General features: G+C 41.9%; 1 protein-coding gene across 3 annotated transcripts in view; it reads right to left on the reverse strand.

The window, feature by feature from the left end:
- LOC134358038 (N-acetyllactosaminide beta-1,6-N-acetylglucosaminyl-transferase-like) overlaps nucleotides 1–19,899 on the reverse strand; it is a 59,662-nt gene that overhangs the window by 25,966 nt on the left and 13,797 nt on the right. The window contains exon 2 of one of the 3 annotated variants that reach the window (XM_063069916.1): nucleotides 1,029–2,045. The exons of the other annotated variants lie outside the window; for them this stretch is intronic. Within the exon in view, the coding sequence (XP_062925986.1) occupies nucleotides 1,825–2,045 (221 nt within the window). The 3' untranslated portion in view covers nucleotides 1,029–1,824. Of the gene's footprint in view, nucleotides 1–1,028; nucleotides 2,046–19,899 lie in introns of those variants that run through there. 3 annotated transcript variants of the gene reach the window in all.

Genomic DNA, 19,899 nt, shown 5'->3' on the forward strand with positions numbered 1-19,899 from the left:
GCAAAGGAGGACATCTCAGAAAGCCTTATCCTGAAAACAAATGAATGGCATAATCTAGCAGGATTCACTAGGAGTATGACTAAACCTGGTTGATTCTCACCCATATACTTCGATTAAAAACTTAGTGGCCATTTTAGTCGACACGTTCATGCAAATACCTAATCAGCCAATCATGTAGCAGCAACTAAATGCATCAAAGAGGATCAATTGCAGTTCATACTAAAGATCAGAATGGGGAAGTACAATTGTTGGTGTCAAGACAGGCCAGACTGAGGGCCTCAAAAACTGCTGATCTCCTGGGATTTTCACGCATAACGGTTTCTAGAGATTACAGAGAATGGTGTGGAAAAATAAAACAAAACAGCCAGGGCTGCAGGCAAAAATGCTTTGTTAATGAGTGAGGTCGGAGGAAAACGGCCAGTCTGGTTAAAACTGACAAGATGACGACAGTAACCACGGGTGAGCAGAAAAACATCTCCGATTGTAATAGAGCTTTTTTCTTAATAAAATCACATTGAAGTAAATTCCAGCTGTCAATATGTAGACTTCCACGTATGGCATAATCAAAAGCATTATGCGTATTTGTTTAAAATCAATGATGTAAATACGTAAAGCTAATCACAGATCAAAGATCTGAGGTTGCAAATTCTACACCCCACATCAGTGACAAAGCAAAATGGACACACAAAGAGCAGGGTTCCTTTTGTTGTATTAGTCTCAGTTGATTGAGATGGTATGTATTTTCAAAAAGCAGAAATCTTACTCTCTGTAAAGCAAGGTGGAATTTTTCTCTCTAAAGCAACAATACAATGCCAGCATGATATAGTTACCTTGACACCAGTGTATTCTGCATATGAAAGGACAGGAACTGCTAACCAATCAACCTCTCTCGTTACTAGCAGATTTCCTGTGAGGATGTTTACAGGAAGTCAACAGTTGTCATTTTCCTCTTAGTAACGGAGGATAAATTAAATAAATTTAAAAGACTAAGCAAAGTAATTCAGCATCACATTTAATTTAATCTTGACCTTCAAAATTGTTTAGACAATGCTTTGTGCAGTAAATTGATAATATGGTCATATTAATTTATAAATTAACATACGATATTGCTATCCAGGGTTGGTAAGTATATCAAAGTAAATAGACTATGTTACCATACCTTGAGATTCATTATCTTACAGGCATTTATAGGGGAAAAATACAGTAGAATTTTACAAAAAGTATACATAATCAAAGACTGACAAACAATTAATGTGCAAAAAACAAACTGGGCAATTAAAAAATACACAGATCATGAGGTACAAGGAGTCCTTCAAAGTAAATCCGTAGATTGTAGAATCAATTCAGAGAACATTGAAGCTATTCACACTAGTTCAGGAGCCTCAAATTTGCAGGATAAATAGCCAATCCTGAAGCTGGAGGTGTGCTACCTAGGCTAAAAATAACTAAATATTACATACAATTGCACAGAGCATACAATACATAACACCACCTTTCAGCTCACATAGACTATTCTGGTGTTTAAGGTCCACTCACATCTCTCCCTGTGATTTTTCAACAACTGTCAGTAAAAATCTCCCCTTTTCCCTCAAATGCTTTTCCAGAGTTCCTTAAGTGTTTCTTCTTATAACCTTAGTGTGCTGTTTTTCACAGACGCAAGGATGGCCTCGAGCTTTTTACTTTCCCCACGTCTCCTCTGCTCGTTGGCAGGGTGCAGTGCTGTCAAAGCTCACCAGAGCACCGCTCCTGCAACCCCGTTTAAAAAAAAGTCAAAATAAACAAGCGAGGATTTTAACAGCAGCCACATATTAAATAGAGGGAATTTTACCGAGGCGGGGGTTGGGAAGAGGGGGTGGTGGTGGCTGGTAGGGAAAATACCACTAATAACATTAGGATATTTGATCGTTTTTGGTGAAATCCTGGAGCTGTGACTGTTTCGTGAAATTCCTCCTCGCTCGACCCGTTGTCCCAGCATACCCTGCTGTAGCCTCCCGCCATTTCACAGATCCTCAGTCTCTCTCCAGCACTCGCTGTTGGAGCATTGTCTGCCAGGAAAATAAAAACCTTAGATCTTTTGAAAAGTAGCATGTCACTTGCCGAAGTGGGCCGTAAGGTCGGTAAGAACGAATCGAGCATTCGCACAATAAAGCAGAAAGAAGCTGCAATTCGTGGAAGTGTTAGTGCTGCCCCTACAGCAGCAAAAATGGTCTCTCTGGTTCGTGATAAAGTGCTTGCAAAGACTGAGAAAACATTAAGTGTGGGGCTAGGGGACATGTCCCTGTTGATGGCAAAATTATGCGTGAAAAAGCACTTAGCCTCTATGAGCACTACTGTGAGGGGGTTGAGGAGAGCGAGAGGAAGGAGTTTAAGGCTAGTAAGGGATGGCTGGCTAGCTATGTAAAGCGCTACAGCCTCAAGAACTTAAAGATCACGGGAGAATCGGCATGGCAGATGTACCAAGTATTCTATTACGGAGCCGATCGAAGTACACGCTTGAAGTCTCTCAGAAAAAAAAATTGTTGATCACAAACTATCAAAAGCTCACACTGCCACTCTAAGTGTTGAAAATATAGCTAGTGAAGGTGCTGTTGGAAAATTATGTGACACCTTGAATGCTTCGCATCTAAAAGCAACTTGTTCAATATTTTGTTCTGCATATTATTTAGCTCAGAATGACAGACCATACTCTGATCACTTTGGCTTATTGGAACTTCAAAAAATTAATGGTATTGACATTGGAATTGGACCGCATTCCCACACTAGTGCTACAGAGATAATTAATCACATAACCATTAATATGAAAAAGAAAATTTGCCAGCATATCAAGCAGATAAGCGGCAAATTTTCTGTTCTCATTGATGAATCAACAAGCCTGAGCATTAAGACTGTCCTAATAGTTTATTTGAAATGTAAAAGTGATAAGGAAGGTGATCCCCATTTTATATTTTTAGATCTAATTGAACTGCCTGATCAGAAAGCTGCAACTATTGCTAAGCATCTATTGAACTGTCTCAATAACCATGGGTTTGATGACTCTTACTTGAAACAGAACCTTGTAGCATTTGCTAGTGATGGGGTGAGCATAATGCTTGGTGTCAAATCTGGTGTTGCTACAATTCTCAAGGAACATTAATCTGACGTGATAATTTGACACTGTCTTAATCACAGATTAGAATTTGCAGTAGGTGATTCGGTGAGAGAAGTTCATGCAATAAATCATTTTCAATCATTTATGGACGAATTGTACTGTTTACAGTAGATCACCTCTAAATCAAAAGGAACTGTCTGAATGTGCCTCTCAACTAGATCAACAAATTTGCAAAATAGGCCGTGTTCTGGGCACCAGGTGGGTAACTAGCTCGTTTCAAACAGTTTCAGCAGTGTGGCAAAATTATGAAGCACTGTGTTTTCATTTTGAAAAAGCAATGAAGGATGAAACAAGATCTGGGAGTGACAGAAAAACCTATGAAAGTCTGTTGAAAAGACTCTCTTCAGAACAGTTTCTATTGGACTTTGCTCTAATGTATGACACGTTGCATGAACTTGGTTTACTGTTGGAATGTTTACAGGAACACACTACTACGATTGTTTATGCAGACAAACTGATCCAACGGAGCACAAGATCACTGCATGGACGGAAAAAGCAACCTGGTACAAAAACTCTAGAAGCTCAAGAAGCAGTTGAAAAGGGGAAGTTTGGAGAAAATACCTTAATAAGCAACAACAAAATTGTCTCCATTAATTACCTGCAGTTTCTTACTAGTCTTTTTTGCAGCACCGAATGTTCATGGCAACATCCTTGAAAGGTTCTCAAACTTTCAAACCTCAAAGTATGTAAAAATCCCTGCTAAATGAAATGTGTGTCCTTGATAAAGATAACTGGCCTGCTGAAATATCACCTAATTATGGAGAAGCTGCAATATTATCTCTCTGTAAGAGGTTTAAGCTTTCTTCTTCCTCTGTAATAAATGCCTTCAGAGATAATGTGGAGGATCGTGGACGCCGCATCCCCCAAGATTTATGTCCAAGATTTGAGCTGTTCACAAGTTATTCCTATTAGTACTGCTGAATGTGAGAGAGGATTCAGTCACATGAACTTGATAATCACAACAACACGCTCAAGGATTCTCATAGATCATGTATCATCACTTATGTTTGTTAAACTACACGGACCTCCTCTAGTTCAGTGGAATCCTGAGCCGTATGTCACATCATGGCTGCGGTACCACAGATCGGCAGATGACACCAGGACAAGAGTTGCTTCAGACCCCCGAACACATATTATGCCTGACCCTTTGTGAAAATTATTGTGAAACTTCTCATTGGTAGGATTTGGTAAGTAGGTAATTACTTTTAAATTGGTAAAATACATAATTACCGTCTTTTTCTTTACTTGCTTGATAATTATATTTTATGATAATTAGTGAGTGCAACAGTAAAATACTTTGTCATATTATTAAGTATTATACGTTTTATTGTACATACCAGTTATACACTGAAATGTAGTGATAGGCTATAATCTTGTTAATGTCTTAACTATCACTATATTTCTGTGGAGCTCTGGAATTCATATTTCTTTCATCTTGGTTTAGTGCTTGACATTATAAGAAGCCCTATTCATAATATATATACACATACATACACACACACACATACACGGAAGTTGCCCAGTACATGAAATGAGCAGGTACACAAATTGGGTGTGAAATATACATTATATATGGGGGGAGAGGGGGGAGGGGGAAAATGGCAAGCATTTTGTCAGCTCCAGCACCTAAAAAATTAGCACTGCACCCCTGCTCATTGGTATCCTCTTGGGAAGATACTGTACTTAACAAAACACTTGGTTTTACAGAGTAGGGAGTGTCTATAATGGAGAGTAAAAAAAATGACAAAAGGACTAAACAATTGCTTTGTGACCATCCTCATGGGGGGGAAAAACACACAAAAACCCGCTGGAAAAATCAAACATATAGCAAAAATGAAGACTCTTAATCAAAATCAGGTGTAATTACCACAGACATGAGAAAGTCAGCAGATGTTGAAAATCAAAATAACACAAACACACATACAAAATGCTGGAGGAACTCTGCAGGCCAGGCAACATCTACAGAAAAGAGTAAACAGCTGACATTTTAGGCCCTGAGACCCTTCTTCAGGGCTCACGAAGGGCCTCAGCCCGAAAGGGCGCCTGTTTACTCTTTTCCATAGATGCTGCTTGGCCTGCTAAGTTCCTCCAGCATTTTGTGTGTTGCTTAATTACCATAGACATATGTCGTGACATTTGCAGTTTTGTGGAGCAGTGAAGTGCAAGACATAAAAGATCACTATAAGTTAAAATAAAACTAGATAAATAAATAGTGCAAGAAAGGAATATTGGGATAATGTTAGGGTCCAGAGATTATAGAGAGAAAACCACAGAGACTACTGACATTGGAGAGGTGTTACAGGAGCCTGAAGACCCGCATCAAGAATTTAGGAACACCTCCTTCCCTTCCACCATCAGATTTTTGAACAGTCCATGAACATGTCTCATTATTCCTTTGCTTTGCACTTTTATTAGTAATTTATAGTCAATTATATCTTTGCACTGTACTACTGTTGCAAAACAACAAATTTCACATAAGTCTAACTTTGATTCTGAGAGATTGCGGATGCCCTGAATATCCAGTTGCCTGTCACTACCAACCTATCCAAATTTGGTTATGAAAGGTTGAGGAACAACATTGTACCTTCAGACTTCATTTCAGATCACAGCCTTTCTAGTTATTCGAGCCCTGTTGAAAGGTTTCGGCCTGAAACGTCGATTGTACTTCCCCCCCGCCCCCCCCATAGAAGCTGCCTGGCCTGCTGAGTTCCTCCAGCATTTTGTGTGTGTTGCTTTCTAGACTATCAGGACAGCCAGAAAATGATCCTTCATCACATATGTCACATCCCTCTTTCAGAAATGCCGACTGAGCTGTTCAGTGTTTCAAGTGTTAATTGCCAGTGAACAGTCATCACAAGTAGTCCTTCAAGAAAACTGAAACAGAGATTGGGGGCCATGGTAGCATAGCGGTCAACATGATGCTATTACAGCTCAGGGTAGTAAGGCATTTGTACGTTCTCTCCATAAGCGCGTGGGTTTCATCCCACTGTCCAACAACTTACCAGTTAATAGGTTAATTGGTCATTGTAAATTGTCCTGTGATTAGGCCTGTGTTAAACAGACAGTGTGGCTCATTAAGCCTCATCTCTAAATAAATAAATGATAGGTGAGATATGCCTATTTGTATTAATTTGCTCAGTTCCCAAGCTATCCTTTCTATCAGCATAAAACTCCATTCTTGTTCTGGTGTAGCCTAATCAAAGAGGCCGTCTATGCTTAACAGATGATATCCATGAAGTTTTGCACTGGTTTTCTTTAGAAATGCCCTTAATATTGACACAGACAGGGTGCTCATTGGAAATTCAAATACAGTTTTGAGAAGGTGAAGTGAACAACAGACAATCTTGCTGTGCACTTCTCACATCCAGGCCTAGAGAGTGAAAACGGAACACTTGTTAGCACCTGCTCTGATTTATTTAAGCCTCAGGATCATCTTGTCCTCAGCTTTAGAAAGTCAAAAAGCTTCCCCTTTATGTTGCCCCTTTTGCACTTATTTAACCAGTCGTTACGCAGTTACACCGGTACACTTCAACACCAGCTTTATAGAATTTGTCGTAGGCAACAACTACTGGCTTCTTGCTCCATGAATATATTCCAGTTCAGCATTCAAAATAAGTACATACATGTCCCTTCAAGAGGACCACAGCCTTGCCATTAGGTTTCGAGGCTTGTGTGCCTCAATGACCCAGAGAGCTACATGGGCTGGAGTCAGGGCTTTATGCTTTGGCTGTTGATAGGGTTAAACAGTTCAAAGGATAGAGGCCAAAGTTGCCCACCAGTCTGGTCCTCCAAGGGCGGGGTTCAGCTCAGGGCTAGCAACTCTATGACTGGAAAAACAGAATTGTTACAGAAACAGCAACAAAAAATCCTTCTACAGCTGAGTGAGACAGCTATCCAGAGTCTCCAGCCAGGAAATGCATGACTGACAGTAGTAAAACCTGAGAGGAAGCTACTGACACGATGAAGGAAGCCCGAAACACCGCCAGAGATGGAGGATCTTCACTGCTGCCCTAAACGCCAGCAGCGTAACGGGCCATAGGTAAGTAAGCAGGTCAGTGTCACCATGAACAATCCTGTGGGCATACTCACTACATCCAATAATCGTAATAGAATCCAAGACCTGTGTGCAGAAGACGACAAACTGTGTGAATACAAAAAGAAATAATAATACTAAATAAGTAATAGATACCAAAAACATGAAATGAGTCCTTGAAAGCAAGTCCATTGGTTGTGGGAACAGTTCAGTAATGGGGCAAGTGAAGTTATCCCCTCTGGTTCAGGAGCTTGATGGTTGAGGGGTAGTAACCGTTTCTGAAACTGGTAGAGTGAGTCCCGAGGCTCCTGTGCCTTCTTCCTGATGACAACAGTGAGAGAAAAGCATTGCATTGGTGGTGGGGTCCCTTTTGGTGGGTGCTACTTTCCTGTGACAATGATCCATACGGATGTGCTCCAATGGTTGGGAGGTCTTTACCCGTAGAACTGGGCCATATCCACTACTTTTGGTTGGATTTTCTATTCAAGGGCATTGGTGTTTCCATACCAGCCTGTGATACAGTCAGTCAATATACTCAATAGAAGTTTGTCAATGTATTAGGTATCACACCAAATCTTCCCAAATTTCTAAGGAAGGGGTGGGGCTGTCATGCTTTCTTCATAATTGCACTTGCGTTCCAGGCCCAGGACAGGTCGTCTGCAATGATAACACAGAGGAAAGCAAAGTTGCTGACTCTCTCCAATGAGGACTGTCTCATGGGCTTCTGGTTTCCTCCCCCTGAGGTCAACTAGATCTTTGGTCTTGCTGACATTGAGTAAGAGGTTGTTGTTGTGGCACCACCCTTCAAAATTTTCAATCTCCCTCCAATATGCTGAATCGTCACCTTTGATTCAGCCTGACATTGGTGTCATCAACCAACATGAGTATGGTATTGGAGCCGTGCTGATGAAGATTGTGGAGATGTTGTTGCCAATTGGAACTGACTGGGTCTGCAAGTGGGAAATTGAGGATCCAATTGCACAAGGAGGTATTCGGCCCAAGGTCTTGGAGTTTATTGATTAGTTTTGAGGGGAAAATAGTATTGAATGCTGAGCTGTAGTCGATAAAGAGCATCCTGATGTATGCATCATTTCTGTCCAGATGTTCCAGGTTTGAGTGAAGAGCCAATGAAATGGCATCTGCTGTGGAGCTGGTGTGCCGGTTAATAAACTGGAATGGATCCAAGCTGCTTCTCAGGCAGGAACTGACATGCTTCATCATCAACCTCTCAAAACACTTTGTCATTGAGACAGGTTACCAGGTTCTTGTGCACCGGTATAATCAAAGCCTGCTTAAAGCAGGTAGGTATTTCACACTGGAGGTTAAAGATCTCAGTGAACACTCCAGCCAGTTGATTAGCATGGGTCTTTAGAACTTAGCCAAGTACCTCATCTGAGCTGGATGCTTTCTGTGGGTTCACCCTCCTGAAGGATGCTCTTACGCCTGCTCTCTCTACTGCCCGCTACGCCACTGGCACGCAGGGCAGCAATGAAGGTCCCCCTTCTCTGGCAGTGTTCAGGCTTCCTTCATTGTGTCCGTAGTTGGGTCTTCACTTCTGTCAGTCGTGCAAATCCTGGAGGAGACTCAGGATGTAGAAGGATTCTTCATTGTTATTCCCGTAACAGTTTTGTTTTTACAGTCAGGGCTGTTGGCCTTGAACTGAACCCCCAGTTCTGGATGACTGGCGAACCATTCTTAGTCTGGCCTCAACCCTTTGACCTGTTTGGCATGGGTGACCCCACCAAGGGCCAAAGCATAAAGCCCCGACTCCAGCCAGCATAGCTCTCCAGGTCATTGGAGCATGCAAGCCTTCATGACAAGGTTGTGGTCCTCTGAGAGATCTCACATCAACATTAGAGACTGAAATCACAGGATCACTGGGGGCTGAGAGAGCTCATGATGGTTCCTCCATGTTTTGACGGTAAAACGAGTGTAAAAGTCTCTTACATGACAATTTGAACATGCAGGAACGCAAGCAGCTGTAAAGATTAATGCCCATCAACTCCTGCCTGAGAAGAGACAGATCCACTCCAACTTACCTAATGGAGCAACATGCCCACAGCAGATGCCATCTCATTCACTCTTCACTCAGCCCTGGAACATCTGGATAGCGAAGATGCATGTATCAGGTTGATCTTTATCAACTACAGTTCAGCATTTAATACCATTGTCCTCTCAAAACTAATCAATAAGCTCCAAGGCCTTGGCCTCAATACTTTGTGCAATTGGATCTTCGATTTCCTCACTTGCAGACCCCAGTCAATTCAGATTGGCAACAACATTTCCTCCAGGATCTCCATCAAGGCTGTGTGCTTAGCCCCCTGCTCTTACCCAATGTCAGCAAGACCAAGGAATTGATTATTGATTTCAGAAGTAAACTGGAGTCTCACGATCCAATCCTCATCGAATGATCATAGGTGGAGAGGGCCAGCAACTTCAAATTCATTGGTGTTAATATTTTGGAAGGCCTGTCTTGTGACAAGCACCCAAGTTCAATTACGAAGAGAGCACGGCAGCACCTGTACTTCCTTAGGAGTTTGCAGAGATCCAGCATAACATCAAAAACTTCGACAAATTTCTATAAATGTACAGTGGAGAATATATTGACTGGTTGCATCACAGACCTGTTTGGAAACACCAATGTCCTTGATTTGAAAATCCTACAAAAAAAAAGGCCCAGTCTAGCAGAGGTAAAACCCTCCCCACCATTGAGCAAATCTACTTGAAACACTGTCACAGGAAAGCAGGATCCATCATCGAGGACCCCACCACCACCAAGGACATGCTCCCTTCTCACGGCTGTCTTCAGGTAGGTAGTGCTGGAGCCCAGAGACTCACACCACCAGATTCAAGAACCATTATTACCCCTCAACCATCAGGCTGTTGAACCAAAGGGATAACTTCACTTGCTCCATCACTGAAATGTTCCCACAACCTATGGACTCACTTTCAAGGACTTTTCATCTTATGTTCTGGATATTTATTACTTAATTATTTATTATTATTTCTTTATTTGTGGAGTTGCACAGTTTGTTATCTTCTGCACACTGGTTGATCACCAAATTTGGTGCAGCCTTTCTTTGATTCTGTTAGGGTTATTATTCTATGGATTTTCTGAGTATAACCATAAAAAAATGAATCTCAGGGTTGTATATGGTGACGTACATGTACTTTGAAAATAAATTTACTTTGAACTCAGCCTGGTACTCGGCATGGCTACATCCCGTTCCAGCTTTGCTAGTGTCTGCAAGAGATGCTACACCAAGAAGACAACATCCATCAAAAAAAAATCGTCACCATCTAGGCTCTTTCATCTTTTCGCTACTACCAAGAGGCAGAAGATACAGAAGCCAAAAGTCCATCACTTCAAGAACATCCACTTCCAACTATATGGATCTCGAATCTATCGACAAAACTCTAATTCATTACGGTTTTGCACTACAACCATTTCTAGCACCTTGCTCTGAAATGGACTTTGTTTTGTTTGTTTCAATTGATTTTCTTGTAAAAACTGTTTATGATTGATGACTAATTTGAGTTTTTCTTGTGAATGCTACTTGTATGATGCTTTAAGCCCGGGATGCTGCTGGAAGCATGCTTTTCATTGCATCTTTACACGTGTTTTTGTACACAAGATAAAAAACTCGACTGACTAAAAGAATGCACTAACAAAAGGTGGCTTGGGGTTTGTAAAGTTTGATCTTACCCATGAGAGAGTTTGGAGAAAGTATTGGCCTCGTCTATGGGCAACACCGATAACAGTGACAGGAAATAGAAAAAAAGAGTGATTTTCAAAGTCTTTTTCCTTGAATTTAAATAGGCAAAGGAAAGCGGGATCAAATTGAAGTCCAGTATACAGCAATTAATGGTGGAGTAGAGGGAGAGGGGTGAACTTGGAAGGAAGGATCTTGTTCCTTAAGACTCCACGCTAAGAATCAGCTGACGATCAAGATCAACAAGGAAAAGGTTGGGAGCTAGTGTGGGAGATCATCTTCACCGGAGTCTCCGCAGATCACAAAACTAAAAGAATGTGGCTTCAAGAGCAAGAATATTGGTGGAAGGATGGAATGTAGATCAAGAACTCCCCCAACCCCCCCATGGTACTCCAAAATGATAATATTCTAAGCAACGCTAATGTGAAAACTCTTCAGGGGCATAAGCACATCTCACATCCAGAACAGCCCAGTTATATTTCCAGACATGAAACAGACTAGAAATGATAGAAACATAGAAAATAGGTGCAGGAGTAGGCCATTCGGCCCTTCGAGCCTGCACCGCCATTTATTATGATCATGGCTGATCATCCAACTCAGAACCCAGCCTTCCCTCCATACCCCCTGACCCCTGTAGCCACAAGGGCCATATCTAACTTCCTTTTAAACATAGCTAATGAACTGGCCTCAACAGTTTGCTGTGGCAGAGAATTCCACAGATTCACCACTCTCTGTGTGAAGAAGTTTTTCCTAACCTCGGTCCTAAAAGGCTTCCCCTCTATCCTCAAACTGTGACCCCTCGTTCTAGACCTCCCCAACATCGGGAACAATCTTCCTGCATCTAGCCTGTCCAATCCCTTTAGGATCTTATACGTTTCAATCAGATCCCCCCTCAATCTTCTAAATTCCAACGAGTACAAGCCCAGTTCATCCAGTCTTTCTTCATATGAAAGACCTGCCATCCCAGGAATCAATCTGGTGAACCTTCTTTGTACTCCCTCTATGGCAAAGATGTCTTTCCTCAGATTAGGGGACCAAAACTGCACACAATACTCCAGGTGTGGTCTCACCAAGGCCTTGTACAACTGCAGTAGTACCTCCCTGCTCCTGTACTCGAATCCTCTCGCTATAAATGCCAGCATACCGTTCGCCTTTTTCACCGCCTGCTGTACCTGCATGCCCACTTTCAATGACTGGTGTATAATGACACCCAGGTCTCGTTGCACCTCCCCTTTTCCTAATCGGCCACCATTCAGATAATAATCTGTTTTCCTATTTTTGCCACCAAAGTGGATAACTTCACATTTATCCACATTAAATTGCATCTGCCATGAGTTTGCCCACTCACCCAACCTATCCAAGTCACCCTGCATCCTCTTAGCATCCTCCTCACTGCTAACACTGCCACCCAGCTTCGTGTCATCCGCAAACTTGGAGATGCTGCATTTAATTCCCTCATCCAAGTCATTAATATATATTGTAAACAACTGGGGTCCCAGCACTGAGCCTTGCGGTACCCCACTAGTCACCGCCTGCCATTCTGAAAAGGTCCCGTTTATTCCCACTCTTTGCTTCCTGTCTGCTAACCAATTCTCCACCCACACCAATACCTTACCCCCAATACCGTGTGCTTTAAGTTTGCACACTAATCTCCTATGTGGGACCTTGTCAAAAGCCTTTTGAAAATCCAAATATACCACATCCACTGGTTCTCCCCTATCCACTCTACTAGTTACATCCTCAAAAAATTCTATGAGATTCGTCAGACATGATTTTCCTTTCACAAATCCATGCTGACTTTGTCCGATCATTTCACCGCTTTCCAAATGTGCTGTTATCACATCCTTGATAACTGACTCCAGCAGTTTCCCCACCACCGACGTTAGGCTAACCGGCCTATAATTCCCCGGTTTCTCTCTCCCTCCTTTTTTAAAAAGTGGGGTTACATTAGCCACCCTCCAATCCTCAGGAACTAGTCCAGAATCTAACGAGTTTTGAAAAATTATCACTAATGCATCCACTATTTCTTGGGCCACTTCCTTAAGCACTCTGGGATGCAGACCATCTGGCCCTGGGGATTTATCTGCCTTCAATCCCTTCAATTTACCTAACACCACTTCCCTACTAACATGTATTTCGCTCAGTTCCTCCATCTCACTGGACCCTCTGTCCCTTACTATTTCTGGAAGATTATTTATGTCCTCCTTAGTGAAGACAGAACCAAAGTAATTATTCAATTGGTCTGCCATGTCCTTGCTCCCCATAATCAATTCACCTGTTTCTGTTTGCAGGGGACCTACATTTGTCTTTATCAGTCTTTTCCTTTTTACATATCTATAAAAGCTTTTACAGTCCGTTTTTATGTTCTCTGCCAGTTTTCTCTCATAATCTTTTTTCCCCTTCCTAATTAAGCCCTTTGTCCTCCTCTGCTGAACTCTGAATTTCTCCCAGTCCTCAGGTGAGCCACTTTCTCTGGCTAATTTGTATGCTACTTCTTTGGAATTGATACTATCCCTAATTTCTCTTGTCAGCCACGGGTGCACTACCTTCCTTGATTTATTCTTTTGCCAAACTGGGATGAACAATTGTTGTAGTTCATCCATGCAACCTTTAAATGCCTGCCATTGCATATCCACCGTCAATCCTTGAAGTGTCATTTGCCAGTCTATCTTAGCTAATTCATGTCTCATACCTTCAAAGTTACCCCTCTTTAAGTTCAGAACCTTTGTTTCTGAATTAACTACGTCACTCTCCATGTTAATGAAGAATTCCACCATATTATGGTCACTCTTACCCAAGGGGCCTCTCACGACAAGATCGCTAATTAACCCTTCCTCATTGCTCAAAACCCAGTCCAGAATAGCCTGCTCTCTAGTCGGTTCCTCGACATGTTGGTTCAAAAAACCATCCCGCATACATTCCAAGAAATCCTCTTCCTCAGCACCTTTACCAATTTGGTTCACCCAGTCTACATGTAGATTGAAGTCACCCATTATAACTGCTGTTCCTTTATTGCACACATTTCTAATTTCCTGTTTAATACCATCTCCGACCTCACTACTACTGTTAGGTGGCCTGTACACAACTCCCACCAGCGTCTTCTGCCCCTTAGTGTTACGCAGCTCTACCCATATCGATTCCACATCTTCCCGGCTTATGTCCTTCCTTTCTATTGCGTTAATCTCTTTTTTAACCAGCAACGCCACCCCACCTCCCCTTCCTTCGTGTCTATCCCTCCTGAATATTGAATATCCCTGAACGTTGAGCTCCCATCCCTGGTCACCCTGGAGCCATGTCTCTGTGATCCCAACTATATCATAATCATTAATAACAATCTGCACTTTCAATTCATCCACCTTATTACGAATGCTCCTTGCATTGACACATAAAGCCTTCAGGCACTCTTTTACAACTCTCTTAGCCCTTTTTAATGTTTGCCCTGGATTTGTCGGCCTGCCACTTTTACTTTTCCCCTTTGTACTTTTTGCTTCTACGCTCACTTTACACCCCTCTGTCTCTCTGCACTGGTTCCCATCCCTCTGTTGTGAACTAACCTCCTCACACCTAGCCGCTTTAATTTGATTCCCACCCCCCAACCATTCTAGTTTAAAGTCACCTCAGTAGCCCCCGCTAATCTCCCTGCCAGGATATTGGTCCCCCGAGGATTTAAGTGTAACCCGTCCTTTTTGTACAGGTCACACCTGCGCCAAAAGAGGTCCCAATGATCCAAAAACTTGAATCCCTGCCCCCTGCTCCAATCCCTCAGCCACGCATTTATCCTCCACCTCATCGCATGATCATGACAATCTTTCAATCTTGGAAAGAAAGTCATTGATTTTCAATCACAAAGCTGGAAAAAGGTCTTGTTCTTCCTTATCTATTTTTAATCCTATTCAATATCATTACTGTCTTCTTTTATTATTAAACTGCTGCACTGGCAGTTTGTTTCTTTATGAAGACTGATGCAAATAACTTAAGAGTTATGCTCATTTCTGCACAAGGGGGCTTCTCTTGTCCCAATTCAGTCTAATATTAGAGTGGGTTATCCTTCCACAATTTAATCCGTTACAATAGTCTTCTGGATTTCCTTCTGCGTAATCCAAGAGAACCAGTAATCTTTTCCTACTACAACTAGGTCACATTTTAGTAATTGCACTCCATAACATTCTCCAAGTTAGTCATATGATAATGTTCTATTATTTGAAAACAATTGAACCAAATGGAAAAAAATACAGAACTGTGGATTGATAACAACTGGACTGGAAACAAAATCCTCTAAAATGTTGAGCCCGAGGTAGAATTCAGCCTGCTGTTTACTTGCTTTTAAAAACGCAATGTATACAGCGTAAAATTAATTGAGACAGCCTCAGTTTCCACAGTTCAAGTAGACATACAGTACTGTGAAAAAGTCTTGGGCACCCTAGATTTATTTATTTAAAACAAAAAGTAGTTTCAGATGGTATGGCCTCCACAGACCCCTGATCTCAACGTCACTGATGCTGTCTGGGATTACCTGGACAGATAGAAGCAATCAAGGTAGTTAAAATGTGTAGAGCAGTGGCAAGTTCTCCAAGATGCTTGAAACAACCTTCCAGTTGATTTTCTTATAAAACAGGTGACAGTGCTGATAACAACAGGAATTCTGCAGATGCTGGAAGTTCAAGCAACATACATCAAAGTTGCTGGTGAACGCAGCAGGCCAGGCAGCATCTATAGGAAGAGGCGCAGTCGACGTTTCAGGCCGAGACCCTTCGTCAGGACTAACTGAAGGAAGAGACAGTGCTGATAGTGTTTTTAAAGAAAATTGATGCAGTTTTGAAGGCAAAGAGTGGTCACATCAAATATTGATTTTACTGGCAGAGCAATCTCATAGTCCAGTCCATCATATATCTGGAAACTCAGTTGTCAACCTGTACTCCAATAACCAGTTGGTCATAAGCTGCACAGCAAGGTGATGGTAATAAAACAAATCAGATTAGTTCGATTTGTTGTTGCCCTATTCATTGCTCATCATGACCTTGGAAGAAACAAGTGATGAGATGTATTTCTACAAGATATTATTTTCTGTACTTTAATACAGTACAGAATTTGTCCCTGGTAGATTCCTGCAAACTGTTGCCTACACGTGTCCATCAACTCCCTTTTGATTCTTCTTGCAACTTACCAGAATTAACCTAGCAGTGTCTCCTTGACATCGCGCAGTACTAACTGTTAAGTATTAGGATTTCTGCAGAGTGCCATGTGGAAATCCTGATAGTTAAAGGTGCTGCAGCTTTGACCCAGATTCAATCCTGACTTTGGGTGTTATTTGTGTGGAGTCTGCATGTTGTCCCTATGATAACATGGGTTTGTTGTTCCTTTCCACGCCTTGTGGTGCCCCAGCTGGCAACCTTGCCAGTGCTTTAACATTTTTTTGTCTGTTGTTTTTTTTACAAGGCTGAATTCCTAGCTCCACACTCAACCCAGCAAAGCTGGAAAGTGTGCAAGGAGCTGGCCAGATTCGAACCCAGGACCATTCACCTTGAAGTCCACTGCAGTTGCCACTCCACCACTGGCTTACTAACGAAGCGGGTTTCTTCTAGATTATTTGGTTTCTTCCCAAACCCCAAGGAGATGCTGTTTAATTGCCTGTTGTAAATTGACCCTTTATTGCAAGCTCTCCCAGATTCTGACTTCCTCCATTCCAGGCCCAGAGATTGCTCATCTAATGAATGCAGGATCCACCAAATAAAAATTGCACGTCACAATTTGAAATACTGGCAAGGCTAGGAAAATACCTTGTATATATAAAAATACACTTAAAGACATAAATAACTAAGAATCATCCACGTTGATGTGTTGTCATGTTTGTCTTGTTTGCTTCAATACAGCAGGGTATTAGCAAGTTTTGTTTATTTCTGTATCACAGGTAAAGTAATCTCTCAAGGGTTTGATGAAATCCACTGGGTTACAAACTGCGTGATCAGAGTTATTGGAAAATTGAGAGTCATATCAAAACCCGAATCCTTTCCCCACAGAATGGTTCCCTGCACATTATCCCCCTCCACAATGCTGAAATTAACTGTTACATCTACAGATAGCATGGTAGCACAACGCTTTACAGTGCCAGTAACACAGAGTCAATCCGTGCCCTTGCCTGTAAGGAGTTTGCAAGTCCTCCCCATGACTGTGTGGGTCCTCCGGTTTCTTCCCACAATCCAAAGACAGACTGGCTGGCAGGTTAATTGATCATTGTGAATTGTCCCACGATTAGGACAGGATTAAATCAGGGGATCGCTGGACAGCACGGCTCGAAAGGCTGGAAGGGATTATTCCACGCTTTATCCCAATAATAAATAAATAAATTCATTCCTCCCCCTATCTTAACGCATGTATGCATTTCTAATAATGCATACATGATCTCATAACCTACAAACGTAATCTAATCTTAAATTTTCACCACATTTCGCAAAGAATGATTAAGTAATTCTGCAATAGAGTGCCACACTCCTTGTTCTTGAAATTATGTTTTCCTCTTTGCAAACTTCCTTCCAGTGCTGAGGCCAAGTTTTCTGTAAAGATTCTAGCTTACGGGAGTCAAAATCACAATGAGTGAAATTAATGCTTTCCCTATTTGACAAGAGCAGGTGAACAAATAGGCATGTTTCAGCTGCAAATGGAGGTTAAAAGGGTGAAGCATTTTGTCTGGTTGATTAGTCAGTTGATAAACAACATCTCCAAACCAGAAACTGAAATGCAAATAAATATAGATAAAGCAATTTCACCACACGGTAGTGTCATTTTACAACCAACAAAACACCTTGAAGAAACCATTTTCAAAAGCAGATGTTCACATTGTCAAGAATATTTATTCATGAAATTTCACTTCAATCACCCATAAGCAATGCAGAAATGTAAAAAAATGTGAAAATATTAAAAACAAATTATTTCACATTTTGCTAATGCATCTGCCTGTCCAGAGATGGATACAATTGGTGCACAGTGTTTAAATTACCAGACATAATTCAGTGGTCTGGCTAATAATCCAGAGACCCAAATTCGAATCTTACGAAAGTAGCTGTGAAATTTAAATTCTGTTACTATCTGGAAAGTGGGGGGAAAAAAAATCAGTCAGGCTCATTGCAAATCTATCAGCACTGTCACCTGTTTCTATGTTGTCCTTCAGGAGATGAAATCTGATGGCCTTATGATACCTGACCTAAATGTGACTCCAAACCCTCCTTCTAAATGCCATTTGAAATGGACTTGGAAACCAAAGTTCACTTTCAATTAGGAATGGGCAATAAGAGTAAGCTTGCCATGGTACTCAGCTTCTGAAAAAGCAACAAGTCTCTGTCTGGTCTTCTGCTATCCATGGACAATAATCTTCTCTGTGATCGAATCTGAAGCTTTGATCTTCTTTGGATGGCACTGTATTCGACCCTTTGACCTACCACTGGTGAAAGTGAAAAAGTACACCTTGCAGGAATTTCTGTCGAGGATATCTTATACTGTCAGCAATCTATATACTACTAAAACTCTCATGCTCTGTCTGTTTGTGACCTCCAATTAGCGCAAATGGTGCATTACAGCGGCACTATTTTTGGCTAAATCCAATTAAAATGCGCTAACTTACAGAATGCAGGCAAAGTTCAGGGTTATATATTCGGATAAAATTGCTCATTCGCCAAAAATCAACAGTCTGGCTTTCACCCAAGACCTGATTGGCTATCATGGAAATCGGGACGCGACAGCCTGATGCATGTGCACGGCCAGCCTCAGCAGCGACACCTACCGGAGCAAAAGGGCAGGGCAGCTCTACTTCGAGGGGTCACATTCTGCTAATCACCATCAGCATGTGAATTGGGACAGATCTAACTGCCACCCATCAATAAGATATAGTTACATCTTACCGTAATGACGTACTTCAAGACACCCATAAAACCCTTTGCTGCAGTCAAGGGACAGTGGTGACTATATCACGTCCATTTAGGAGTGCACCAACCACATCATCAAGATAATCAGCATCCTTTGGTGTTAGTGCTTCATATCTTCTATCCAGCATTAGGGTGTAAAAAAAAATGGTCAGCCTAATTATGCCGCGTGGAAAGGGAAGTGGGACATTATGGTCAAGAGATGACGCCAAACATCGTCAGGAAGTGGCGAGGGAGAGAACAAGAATCGGATGAGGCCAGGGCCGCACGACTCCAGGATCAAAGAGTCAGGACAAAAAAAGATGAGAGAAGAAGAGACAGAGGAGGAGAGGCATGCACGTCTCCAGGATCAGAGACAAACAACAAACAGCAGAAAAGCTGAAGAGACGGGGGATGAAAGGACTGCACATCTCCAGAATGATGAGAGGCACAAGGGTGGCAGATAAACCAGAAATGATGCCATCAAAGGTGTACTTTGTTATATGAGCAGCTATATTTGCTTGGTTACGTGTCATTCTTCTTTAATAAACTGAGGTTTTCTACTTCAGTTTCCAAAGCAAAGCGATACCAATAGCATTCAGGAAAATTTAATGTTCATTCTGGTCACATCAGACTGCACTACCCTTCTCTCAAAGGGTGCCCCAACGGGTCACTCTGTTGTCTAGTTTGTGATAAAACTATTGCAAGTTAACCATATGGCTACACTGACTGAACCATAGCATGGCAATTATTGTGCCGGTAGGATTTCAAGTTGGCAGGTTTGACTGGGCAACAATAATCATTTTAAAAGCTTGGCTTCATTCAGGACCATGCACTCATCTTGCCTGTGTCACAACCACTGCCCTAAACGTCCATTCAATAGGGCACCGTGGCACCAGTGTATGCCACCTCTAAAATTCAAAGTCATTACTCGTTTGCAAACCTAGGCTATTCCAACCTGTAACTGGTACCACCAAGGATAATATCAAAACACCAATCCCCACAGATTCCTCTCCACAATCCAAGGTGACTCAGGTATACTATCAAAATCTGACCCAGCAGGGCCAACGTGACACACGCAGCTTTAGGTCAGATTGCAGGGACCTGGACCTA

The sequence above is a fragment of the Mobula hypostoma genome, chromosome 17, assembly GCF_963921235.1.
Source record: "Mobula hypostoma chromosome 17, sMobHyp1.1, whole genome shotgun sequence".
NCBI classification, from domain to species: Eukaryota; Metazoa; Chordata; class Chondrichthyes; order Myliobatiformes; family Myliobatidae; genus Mobula; species Mobula hypostoma.